Source organism: Anneissia japonica, unplaced genomic scaffold (genome assembly GCF_011630105.1).
Source record: "Anneissia japonica isolate Jap-2015-1 unplaced genomic scaffold, ASM1163010v1 scaffold287895_len483588_cov180, whole genome shotgun sequence".
Taxonomy (NCBI): Eukaryota; Metazoa; Echinodermata; class Crinoidea; order Comatulida; family Comatulidae; genus Anneissia; species Anneissia japonica.
In genome coordinates, this window is record NW_022701552.1 from 284,541 (window position 1) to 297,615 (window position 13,075).

A 13,075-nucleotide genomic window follows, 5' to 3' on the forward strand; every position below is an offset into this window, starting at 1 on the left:
GTTGCCCCATAAATCAGTCAAGTAGTTGAAAATCTCCTTATTTTGCGAATTAGCGCCCCTCAACTGATAATTGATTCCGCCCCCCCCCACTTCACGTTCGCTCCCCCATCAGCACCCCCAATTCAAGACTTCTAGATATGCCACTGCAGGAAGGGCATCCAGAAAGAAAAAGCACACTCCTGTGTTTAACCACGTGGGGAACTATATATTTTCTTGTCTTGTCAACCTCTCATCTTTTGAGAGAAACCATAAACAGTATTAACTTGATAATTACAGTATTCTCATAAATGATAGTAATAATAAACAATCAACATCTTTAGTGACCTTTATCTCCATCTGCACAAAGCCTAGAGTGATGTTGTCTACCAGTACCCACTTTTTAACCGCAATTGCACCCAAATCAGGTAGATTTAATTTATAAATATCTATCAAATAACAACACTCTGGAACAAAAAATAACACTTCTACTCCACATGAGTAAAATTGTATTTATTAAATCTAACTTCAAATCGCGTTAAATAAATGTATAAAGCACACTAGACGAAGGTAGCAAGGCCCTGGATAAATTGTTAAAGAGCTATGGAGGATAGGAAACATTTGATGACAAACCATACAAGTTACCTACATAAAATGATGTACCACACACACTAAGCCCAACCCCCATCTATATAGCTCAACCAAATCTAGTGTGCAAAGCATCTAAAAGTATCATTCCAGCCAATATCCACACATGACAATTCATTCCTGTGTCTAAATAAGCAAGAGAAAAACATAATCACAAAAACGTGTTTTACGAATTATGAGAATATATTAAACCAATATTTTTAAATCTGAGAAAAATCTGCACAAACGTTTGTTTACACAGGAGAGACATTGTTAATAAGTATATCTATATATCTATAAATGTTAATACACCAAACAATACATCTACTCAATTGATTCCAATAATATATACAAGTTATTACAGTCACATTAAATGTGGGTAATTATCTAAATTCATTTATGAATATAGTCATATTATAGGAAAAGATGTGGACTGTATTCTCATGTTGAAAAACACGAAATTTGGCCAAGACGGGTCAGAGCATACAAATCTAGTTATTTTTTAGCGTGGTTCTATCTGCCAAGAAAAATCTCACAAACATTAAAAAATTAATCTGAGTCGATGGAAAGCACTATTCTAAATATTTGAGAATCTTATATGCACACAACGTGAGTTTGGAAAGGATTGCGAGTTCTTGACTTCTGAGTACAGAAGGCATTAAATTTCTGCTACACTGCACCGTCTACGGCTTTCTATTTACAAGAATAGCAATACCAGGATTGGTACATTTTTGTTAATTTAGTTGATTTAGCGGGTTTTTGGGAAGGGAAGGGGTGTGGGATATATTTTCAGCATCCCTTAAACTTTTGTAAATCACCTGTTGATAATTCATCACACTATATACTACAGTACATCAAGATTAAGAATTGTACAGTTTTTTAACTATTAACTAAACCAGTGATTAAACTCACTGAAACTATTTGCTGTATTTACACTCTGTGTACATTAAAGTCAAGCAAATTTGCTAAAAATTTTGGCCTAAGACCCTCCAATTAAGAATTTCAAAATAAATCAATTTACAAAGCAATCAAAGAAGAACTTGAAAAGATTAAAAGATATAAATAATAGACTAAATGATAAATTTCATCATTATTTATTTTATCTATTATAGTGTTTTCTTGTCCAATATGAAGATTTGCCCTGGTTATTAGATGTAGTCAATAATGTAAATGTGTAACCTCCGCTCCGCGGAGAGTAATCCTAATTATACATGTACGGCACTTCCAATTTTATTCCAAATCATTCACCAGGTACCCAACCCATTTTTTACTCCTGGGTGAAGAGAGGCAAATCTAGATAGGACACAAGCAGTGTGACTAGCGTCAGTCTTGAACCCACAACTTCTTAATTAAAAGCTGACACTATACATGCTCCGTCACATGCTTCCATCATAATCATAAAAATCATCATTACAAAAAAAAAATCAATTTATTGTCAACGAATCATATTGTATTGAAATATCTGAATCTTAGCAATGTATACAAAATAGTAGGTTACAGTATTAAACTGCAATATAAAAATATTAATACAACAAAATGAAATTTTCAGGCTTCTAACACCAAAACACCCGTTTTGTTTTTTTTCAGATGAATTAAGACATTTTAGCTACATAGATGTAATTCATCAAAGGATTGAAACCAATCCACTGCCAGTCATGTTTAGAAGCCAAACTATTTATATTTACTCCTCATCCAATGGAAATCCTTTTTCTATGTGAATGATACAAATGGTTATGCAAATCATTATCTGAAGGAAGTTTTGACATGCACATAAATTATGCAAATGGTCCATTGGCCATATATACAACCTTCATCCATTGTAAACTCTCCTCACATTCTAATGAATATATGCAAATGATTAAGTAAATGACCATAACCATTTACGTAACATTCACATCTCATGAAAACTCTTACATCATACATACTGTACTGTTTTTTACAAATGAAAAAAGGCCATTTATATATCCTCATCTAATTAGATGGAAATTCTTACATTACGCAATTTTATAAGCAAATGACTATAGAGGCCAATTGAATAACAAATTAAATTAATATGTAAATGACCATACTGTGCAAATTATTAACATTCACAACCTAAGCTATGTGCACAACATCCTCATCTGTTGGAAATGAATATTCATATTATGCAAATTGATATGCAAATTATCATAAGCCATATTATAACATCCACACACAAATAGACAATTTCCAAAGCTTCTACATGAAGAAAGATAGGGCAGGGATTAGAACGAGCAGAAATGTCTGCGAGATGGCAACACAACCTCCAAATACAAATTTTGACCTAATTTGCCTTCACTGACATGGATCTCAAAGTCTCTACAAGATCTTCTGATATCCCAGAATCCTTCACTGAGTCGAGACGCGAGTCTTTCACCGATGGTCTAAGAGATGATCCGACGAATGTCAGTGACCTGTCGTCAATAATCTCAACAGCGTCTGTCCTACCCATAACGGTCAGAGTCTGTTTCAATTCTTCCATTGTACCATCAATTCTCTTTAAAAAAAAAAAAGGAAAAAACAATTGAGGTAAAAAAGCAAAAACTGGCTGCATCTCACCCTATTTTAAAGGCGCTTACATTTTTAATCAATTAATCAATAATCAATTAATCAAGCAATCCATTAATCTATTTCCATCTAATCTATTAATCTATCAATCGTTTTGGGAATATACCATGTATCATGTGAAAATTAACATGTTCTCTGCCAGCGACGAGTATACTCGTCACACTTGGTGTTGTTGATGGCGCTAGGGAAGACTATACTCTTGAAAACCGGGGTAACATTCTAGTGCTTATTACTTCATTGTTATACACTGTAGAACCACAGCCTTAACGGCTGATAGTTCGGGGGATATACATATGTATGTTTGTTGTGATATGTTGCCGGCAGTACAACTGATTGCATGTGTGGGGGGGGGGGCGCCCTCTGAACATATACCAATCCATGCAAAAAAGTGGACGAGAAAACTCGCACTTGGCAGAGGCAATAAAATGTACTGTCCCAACGCCAAGAATGATTTTACTCGTCCCCTAATATTTTCCCGCCAAATTATCAGACACACCATTTTGATGATATAATGTATGACTAGATAAAATTTCAAAAGAGTATGTTTGTACATGTATACAGGTACTTGTTTTGGCACATGGGAAGGAACCTTAAAAAAAAAGGTCTGGCAGTCAACGTGTTAAACCTTACCTCAAAATGGTATAGTAAATCTCTAGTTGGGCTACCAGCCTGTTTAAGCCAGCTGATGATGTTCCCAAGACCAACCCTATTTGCCACATCAGCCCATGTCTCATTCTGGTCAAGTAGTCGGGCTAGCTTATCCAGCGTTATAGGATCACAAAGGGATGTCATGCCTGTGATACAGTATTGAAATATAAGGCAAATTTGTTATAACACACTTTATTTAGTGAACTATATTTTTTGAAAGACACAGGAGTGTGGATACAAAAACTGAAAATTAGCAAAAATGCTAAAAGCAACGAGGCGCAGGAGCAAATAAAAATAAAACATAGTGAGGAAAAACATTGAGTTGAGGTAAAACAGTAAGAAGGGACTCCTAACCCTTTGCTCGAGATCCTTTAAGCATGTCTTATTTTATTAAATGCAATACAATATATTAATGATTATATTAGTAGGGAGATTTTGCAACCTTACAAAAACGATAATGAATACGTCACTATCATTATTGTCATTAATGCCAAAAACATTCTTGACAATATGCTGCACGAACTGCATATGATCCTTGATTTATGCAAATGGCATAAATCGTGACAAATACGCTACTGTACGGGAACCGTTGTCTAAAAATTTGATGACGTAACCTTAATCGTTATCGTTTTCATAAGCTTGCAAAAACTCTTAAATAACAGTGTTACAATCCATCTATAGTAGCATGAGTATAATCAGAATGATGGAAGGATATAAATGATACATAAAAAAACAACAGATTAATAAATAATGTAGTTATGTTCTTTCTTACTTGAGTCAATCTTGAAGGAATCATAGGTGTCTGAAAGCTCCAAACCTAGCTTGAACTCAAACTCTGCAGACTTATTGGATGGGCTCTTAATGTAGGGTTCACCATTCAACAAGCGTCTCATCTGTAGAACACAAAACAATTGTTTATTATAAGGTACGATTCCAAGGGATACTGCCCACGACTCTCCTTGTCAATTAACAGCGTCATAATAAAAAGAGCCTTGATGCCACTACCTTAGGCTTCTATGCGGTTCCTACCACCCTGGGGTATAGGTTGAACTTTTTCGTCAGTTTAGGCATATTGACGTTTTAGAAGCGTATTTGATGTTGACCACGTTCTGCTTATCAAGGGCCCAGCTCAGACGTTTTGGGGCTTATGTTCCCCTGGAAAAATGAATGCTCAATAATATTCCCAAGCCTTTAAGCATCCGGGGCCTCTGGATTTAACCAGTGAGAGCTCTTAGGTGGAATGCCTCTGCCAATCAATGAAAACTTTTTAATGTATGATTGAAAGACTATGCAAATGTTTCTAGGTTGGTACTGAAGAGCTCTTAGACAGATTAGCATTGCCCTCTTTTCAGCAATCCCACCAGGTACTGCTGAGTTGTTTTGAATTTTTGTTTGCTTTTGTAAATTTGAAATGGTGAAATAAAGTATATGATATTTTATGATATGACATAAACCAATGACAGTACCTCATCAGTTGATGCCAAATCCAATGGTGTCTTTCCACAAATGTCATCATCACTGATATCCATGGCTGACCTCTTCGAGCCTTCCTCATCCTCATCATCCGACGAATCAGAGCTGTCTATGTATGTGTCATAATTCTCTTTAAGAGGATCAGCATGAGAGGCTAAGAGCAGTGCTGCCACAGCAACAAGGTTTCGTCCTGCGGCCAGATGTAAGGGAGTGTTTCCATTGAACGTGACTTCGTGAACGTTGGCGTTTGTGTCAAGCAGAAGATATCCCAGAATTCCAAAGTCTTGATTTTCTACAGCGAAATGTAATGGTGTGTATCCACTTGTTCCATCCTAAAAACATTGAAATTTAAACTGTGAATAATGTATCACTCCTTTCTAGGCATTTTCATAATTCCGAAAATTTAAAAGCTTTAAACCAATCAAATGCATTTTTCTTTGCCTGTACGCATATACCTTGTAGTGAGTACTGGCCTCAACAGTGTGGTGATCATTGCACTTGTATACATAATAACAGCAGAGAAAGGCAGTGGATCTATAGCATTTTTGACACTATGGTAAATTGTGGTAATATGAGGGAATTCCGATTGTTTATATATTTATACAGTTAAACTTCCCTAATTCGACTTTGCCTAAGTAGATTTATTTCTAAGTCGATCTTATTTTACATGCCAAACTGTTGCATTTTCCATTATTGATCTGTAAGTCGAATTTCATCTAAGTAAAGAGTATTTGTATTTGTAATATGTTCCAGAGAGATAATACTTGGTAAAAAAAAAAACTGGACTGAAATGCTTTAATCTTACGGAGTCAATAAAAGAGGTACTTAAACTATCCCTAATGAGAAAGCTTCCCTCAAAGCCATGCTTATTTAGGGAGGCTAATTCTGTGTCCAGACTATCAAATTCTATTTAACAATAAACATGTGACAAATACGGTTGTGATGACACCACATCATTACTGTTTATGGCCATAAAACTAACAAAATTTGATAGTGCGGCTAGGGCTTAACAACAGAATTATTATAGGGTTTCGTTCTCACCTGTATGTCGATATTACAGTGTGCATGACAGAGGGCTTTCAAGGACTTCAGACTTCCATTTTTACAGGCAAGATGGATAGGAGCATAACCTAAAATACAAATTAAATAATTATAAAGCGATCTTAAGCTGAACACACACTGCAGTCAACAGTCATCAATCAACAGACTCCGTAGGGGAACACAAAGCAGGCACAATAAATTATATTAAATGGCAATCCACTTGGCCTGCCACCGACAAGGCCTAAAAAAAAAAAAAAACCATAATTGTTTGTTTGCCCTCCTCACTTGCCCCTAACTCACTGATAAAAATAAGGGCTGGCAAAACAATAAAACTTAAAAAAAGTTTTTTGTTTTAGCTTTTTACTTTACAGATTAAAAAATAAATGTGAGTGAACTGATCTTTATTTTTTGCCAGATGCCCTAACAAAGTTGTCTAAAATTATTAAAATTATTGTCTGATATTGCCATTCTAGGCCTACAAAATGTCAACTGTGAGTTTATTTTATTCCACCTGATGAGTAGTCTTGGAAAAATAAATTAAGGGCAAACAAATCAAATCAGCAGGTGACCGTACAATGCATTATGGGCCTGTCTTTCTTTTTCTTTGGTGATGTATTTCGTCCATTGTAATTGAAAAAAATAAAATTTAAAAATGAAGCACATATAAAATTCCAGGTGAATTATAGGATGGTTGAACAATAATTTCTTTAATACTCATCCATTAATTCAGTAGTATGGGATTGAGATTTGGAGTGAATCCGAAATACATATAAAATTCCAGGTAAATTATAGGATGGTTGAACATTAATTTTGTTAATAATTAATATTTATTCAGTAGTATAGGATTGAGATTTGGAGTGAATCGTTTCCAGCTTAAAACATTAATACTTTGTAGTAGTTTCAATTTTGGCTTATCATTGGTTATTCAATTTAAACTCTCCTTCATATTGGAGCTTAATCTACTGATGCAGGGAGGTTCTCATTCTTGATTACAAGTTTGTATTTCAGTGGTTTTAAAAAAATATGGCAATAACAAAAAAATATTTTCCATCTTAAAATCTAGGTTAGAGATAGTCAAGTGATCAGAATTATCACTCTAATTAGATACATTTAAAAAGCACAAACTAACCATCATTGTTGACAGTATTGACATCTGGTTGTTTCCTTGCTGAGGTCGCTGGTTGCTTCGAGTCATGAAGGAGGGCGTACACAGAGTTGATGCTGCTATGCTGGACTGCGAGATGTAACGCTGTGTTTCCATGTTGGTCCACGATGTCTGGGTCAGCTCCTTTGTCCATTAACAGCTCAACTGTTTTCGGTCGGTTTGTGATCACGGCCAGATGTAAAGGTGTCTTGTAATGAAAAGAAGACACAGTGTTACTGAAATTTGTCTCCAATCAACTTTACTGTTATTACAATTTTGAATTTTTATGTAAAATATTTAGGTCAAGTTCACATTGTACGTTATTTATTAAGCTTTTTATGTAAAATATTTAGGTCAAGTTCACATTGTACGTTATTTATTAAGCTATGCTGCTTTCATTTTACTATAGTAGTCGCAATTTATCTGAAAGGTGTTGGATTGCCAATGGAAAAGTTGTGAGTATGAAAATAGGAAGGTTTCGATTGCATGATGAAGGTAGAACGTAATGTCACTAAAAGTCATCTGAGCATGCGAGAATGTTAAGTTCTCCTTGTCGTGTGGATTCTAAGAAGCATTTGGCCAAATCTATGTATGCAAACAACATGGGATGCCCGGTAGGACGGTCACGCATGAGTGATTCCGTTCTATTGTCACGTCGTTGAACTAATTGAAAGCTTCCTACTGATGCTTGTCACACTGCTTGTGTCCTTAGACAAAGCACATTATCTATGTTATAATGGGCACCTAGTAGGAGGTGAATGATTCAGAATATTAATAGTGCTGAACTACAAGCATAATAACTAAGGATCCTCCCCAGGGAGCAAAAGAGCTCGCTTGTTGTGTATGATTGATTCTGTAACTAGGGGAAAAAAAGCACCTTGAGCAGCTACTTTGCGGATGTGGTTTGGTGTAGCGGGAACGGTTTGGTTTTTTTCAACCTTGAGGTCGGGGTTTCACTCCCTTGCTGAGCATTTCACTTGTGTCCTTGAGCAAGGCACTTTATCTGCATTGCTTCTCTCCACACAGGAGTATAAATGGATACCTGGTGGGGCTGCCTGCTCCTGTGCTGATTACCAGCAGCAATGCTTAAAGCACGTGGACTCAATGACCAAGGAAAAGAACTGTGCTTTATAAATCAAATTTTAAATGTCTATACCAGTACAAGTTTTCAGAAATGGATATGTGAGCTATATAAATCTTATAAATATTTAATAAAAATAAAAATAAAACATGTATGCTGTGTTATATTGTTTTTCAGTCTTCACTCTAATACAGTGAGTTCTAGAAGTTTTCAATTAAATTTTTGTAATCATTCATTAGGCTAATACATTTACATACTTATTTGCATTTAGCTGGTGGTTTTTACAGGTGTGCATATGTTGATCTTTGTTCTAATCAGTTACAATTCAGTTATTCAAGTGAGCAGACTGTTTATAATTATTTGCCAACTTACTTTATACTCAGAATTACATTGGTCTTAATCAGGATTTCTAGAATAAGGGAAGTGCCTCATTTGTTTGGCTGGTACATTAATTTCTAGTGTTCAAGTGTGCACAAGAAGACTGGAGAGACTTGCAAATTTGAATGCTTGCCAAATTATACTGTGGATTTTTCTTAACTTTGGACTATATCTGCCTTAATCAAGATTATTACAAGAATAAAGGGAAGTCACTTATTTTCTTCTCTTTTATATTAATTTATTGTGTGAGATGCATTTTATCATGCAAAGGGGAAGATTTTGAAATTTGAAAGCTTCAAGCATAATAATATAAATGATTTATATAGCGAGCATATTCACTATAAGTGCTCAAGGCGGGAAAGGACTTGGAAGCTGGCCAAATTATTTTACTTTATATTATATTTGCCTTTAAATTTGGATTACTGTTAATGCTCGAATAAGCGCCGCTCTCGATTAAGCACCGCACTCGAATAAGGGCCGCACCAAACATGATTTTTTTCACTAAGCCCCGCTCTGGAATAAGCACCGCTCTCGAATAAGCACCGTAGCACTTAATTTCATGTGAATAAGCGCCTGTATGCAATGAAACACTTTAAGAAATAGGGAAATAAATACAATGTGTACAGTGTTCAAATGAATAAATAACACAATGACGACACAAGCATATCTTAATAAATGTTTATTTACGATGATGTAGGGTCTATGATAGAATAAGCACCACACTGAAGCCGCCAACAATTTTATAAGCACCATGGCGCTTATCCCAGCAATTACGGTACTACATTTATTTTATATAATATATGTATTATATGTAAATTATACACATCTAGACTGGTGAGGGCTCCCTAGTTGTAACCTTAGAGCATATGTTCCCTTCAAACACTATGTTCCCTGCAAATACTGTATTCACTTCCTTTTAGGTAAGAAACCAAATTCTGATTTCTCCGACCTTAAAATTAGTTCTGGAAAATTTCTGTGAACCTAAGAAAATGCCATGTATAGGTTGCGCACTAAGTACAATATAATGGATGAAATGATGTGGAAGAATGTGGTCCACAGCTAAGACTCGTAGCCTCCATATAAAAGGGCTACTTTAAACAGGTTGTCTTCACCAGGAGTATATGTAGGTACCTTGTTACTGTAATCCAGGAATCACATGAAGCTTCATGTGTTTCTGAAGTGTGTTGAATTGGGTCCCTGGGGACCTGGCAGCAGTCGAAGTACAGCACCACTTGATTTAACTATGACATGTAACAGATACATACAGATACAAACAGGGAGAATTAAATGTTCTCATTTTACTTACCTGTCTAAGATCGTTAGGCATGTTGATAATATCCTGATTAGGCATCGACGCAATAATGGTTAACAATGATTTTGTCACCTCATACTCCTGATGAATAATTGACATATGTAAACATCTGCAAACAAGAAATCGAAAACTTTTTATCAACTTATTTTTAGATCTTGTCACTAGGCTAGTAACATCAAAATTTGCTCTACACAGGACAAAGTAAAGGAACATGAAGACCAGTCATAGTAAATATGCTATTCAACTGAAGGACTGCAATAATTGAGAAACAAAAACATTAAAATAAAATATTTTAAAAACTGGCAAAAATATAAAGTGGCAAAAATGAAAAAACGGACAGGAACGAGAAATTTATTTATTTGTTTAAATCCAGGTAGAATATTGTCATGACCGTGCCTAATAACCATTATCAGGCTTAATTTTGTTGTGTAGTCTCATTTGTGGCTTTGAGAAAACTGATAAAACCTACGTGTCACCAAAGTCGTCCTGAACAGCCATTAGGTGGCGCTGCACCGCTAACATCATCTTTACGTCGCCTGTGATTGAGTAGTCGTAGAGCGCCCTGGAGGTATTCTTGGCCAGTGCGAACAGCCTGTCAGACTCGGCATCTGTCAAAAATGGAAGCATTAGCTAGGTTTGGCATGCATGGAGTAAGCCCAGGCTGAGCAGGTAGGGATTGAGCATACAGGAAGTGAGCTTTTATTTGCTTACAATAATCACTTTGATTTTACTGCTCTCTTCTTATTTAATGTTGTTATTCCATGTGTTTCTGGGTATTCCTGGGCGTTTTTATAACTGTTTAATTAATTTGTTTCTAGGGTTGCTTTTTATAGTTTTGACATAGGTAATCAAATCAGATGGCCATAAAAGTTAAGTCTTCTCTATTTAATGTTTCAATCTACCTCCCTAGCTGCTTCAATGGTGAACAGGTTTTCATTTTTAACACTCAACAGATTCACTCTACAATCTCTGTTATTATATGAATATAAATTCTCAAAACATTTACAGTCTGATTAACCTAGTGAAGCCAGTTAAACTGGCTAGGCCATTTAAGTCAAATCAGTTAAGCAAGAGGTGAACTGTTATAAGGTCTTCATACTGGTTGGTTAGAGCCAGTTTTATTGCATAGAGGGTCTTACTATAGTCACCCCTGTAAGATCATTGCTATAAAACAGTCTTTACTAAGACTATGTTGAGAAATAAACAACAAACATATGCACATAACAGCATATATACACAAACATATGCACATAACTTTGTCCAACACACTTCGCATATAAAGGTAAATGCGAAAATGAATAAAAACTGTTTTCTATATATTTTGCAGCAAAGACTTAATATTACTAATTCTAAATATGAGGGCAGTTTCATAATTTTTTTAAATAATTTGTAATTGATTTGTTAGTAATTCTAAGTGAAATTAGTTGTATATTTGGAAATGAGATTTTAAGTTTAGAAAAAGAATATTTTGTTTTTCAATCAATGCTGAAGCTGACTTGTTGCTTGATAGTCTAAAAAAATTGATAGGCTTAAAAAATATAGCCAAGCAACTGAATAGATGGCAGTATAGCAACAGTCTATAATTCATTCATTCATGTAAATGTTTATATTTGTGGCAAAGACAAGCCAAACCAGTCACTCATCGCAAATCCTATCTTGGAGATAATGGCCAAAACAAGCTGGAAATGTCAAACTTTTAAAAATCTTATTTATTGCACTATGCTGTTTTCCCCCCACTTTCAATGCTTTAAACAACAATTTTTAATGATTTAGGGATGGCTTCTGCCTGGGAAATGCTCAAAATCATAAACTTTGAAGGCTTATTTTGCAAATATTGTATGTTTGCAGCTGTATGTTTAAACTCCTTTAACTTCATAACAAAATGTCGGATCTAAATTATTCTTTTACCATTTTATAGCTCTCATTTTACTGTTCAACCCTATATTAATAACTAAAATTTAAATTTTGTGACAAGTGACTGGTTTGGCTTGTCTTTGTCACATTTTTCTTTTGTTGTGCATAATATGTATTGTAAGAAATTCAATATTTAAATTAAAGAAATATGATGCTTATCAGTTAACTAAATATCCTAATACCCGCATCACAATTATAACCGGCTTAAGACCAGAACACAATAGCAATCTAACCAGGAAGATAAAAAAAAAACAACTATTAGTTAGAGCGCCATCACACTAACCTGTTTGCACAGCACAATGTTGGTAGAATTTTTTCACCTCATCTGACACAGACGTAATGTCCTTGGAATGTATAAACGAAGGCTTAATAGCTGGGGGAAATTTAAAATATTATAACAACATTTACAATGCTTATGGAACAATGATCACTTATGCCTTATGTTTCTGTAATGTCCTTAGAATGTATAAACGAAGGCTTAATAGCTGGGGGAAATTTAAAATATTATAACAACATTTACAATGCTTATGGAACAATGATCACTTATGCCTTATGTTTCTGTAATACTTAAATGTGTCATGAGGAAATCTATAATACTTATTATTAGTGTTTGGTGAGGCAGAAATAAATCCAAACTTCCTGCACCTTCCTTAAATAAAAAATAATGAGGGATTTCTCCGAGAATTTCCCCTGAAATTAACAATTCAGCACATACTCTTTTTATACCTTTAAACGTAATGTAGGATTTTTATAGTAAATTCTTTAAATCATCAAATAATGCTTTGGTGTGTTTCATTAAAATAAAAATGTATTTTCAGATTTTAGTAAAAAATAATTAAAAAAAAAAAAATAAAATAAAATAAAATATATGTGGCAAAGACAAGCCAAACCCGTC

General features: G+C 34.7%; 1 protein-coding gene across 4 annotated transcripts in view; it reads right to left on the minus strand.

The window, feature by feature from the left end:
- Nucleotides 1–472: 472 nt before the first annotated feature.
- The window catches only part of LOC117103609 (nuclear factor NF-kappa-B p105 subunit-like), a 39,462-nt gene continuing 26,859 nt past the window's right edge, over nucleotides 473–13,075 (minus strand). For 3 of the 4 annotated variants that reach the window (XM_033244190.1, XM_033244188.1, XM_033244189.1), the window contains exons 11-19: nucleotides 12,464–12,553; nucleotides 10,736–10,874; nucleotides 10,261–10,375; nucleotides 7,481–7,703; nucleotides 6,352–6,440; nucleotides 5,304–5,642; nucleotides 4,610–4,730; nucleotides 3,820–3,983; nucleotides 473–3,118 (exon numbers count right to left, since the gene is read on the minus strand). In XM_033244190.1, the coding sequence (XP_033100081.1) occupies nucleotides 2,906–3,118; nucleotides 3,820–3,983; nucleotides 4,610–4,730; nucleotides 5,304–5,642; nucleotides 6,352–6,440; nucleotides 7,481–7,703; nucleotides 10,261–10,375; nucleotides 10,736–10,874; nucleotides 12,464–12,553 (1,493 nt within the window). In that variant the 3' untranslated portion in view covers nucleotides 473–2,905. The remainder of the gene's footprint in view (nucleotides 3,119–3,819; nucleotides 3,984–4,609; nucleotides 4,731–5,303; nucleotides 5,643–6,351; nucleotides 6,441–7,480; nucleotides 7,704–10,260; nucleotides 10,376–10,735; nucleotides 10,875–12,463; nucleotides 12,554–13,075) is intronic. The other variant, XM_033244191.1, reaches the window with a different exon arrangement.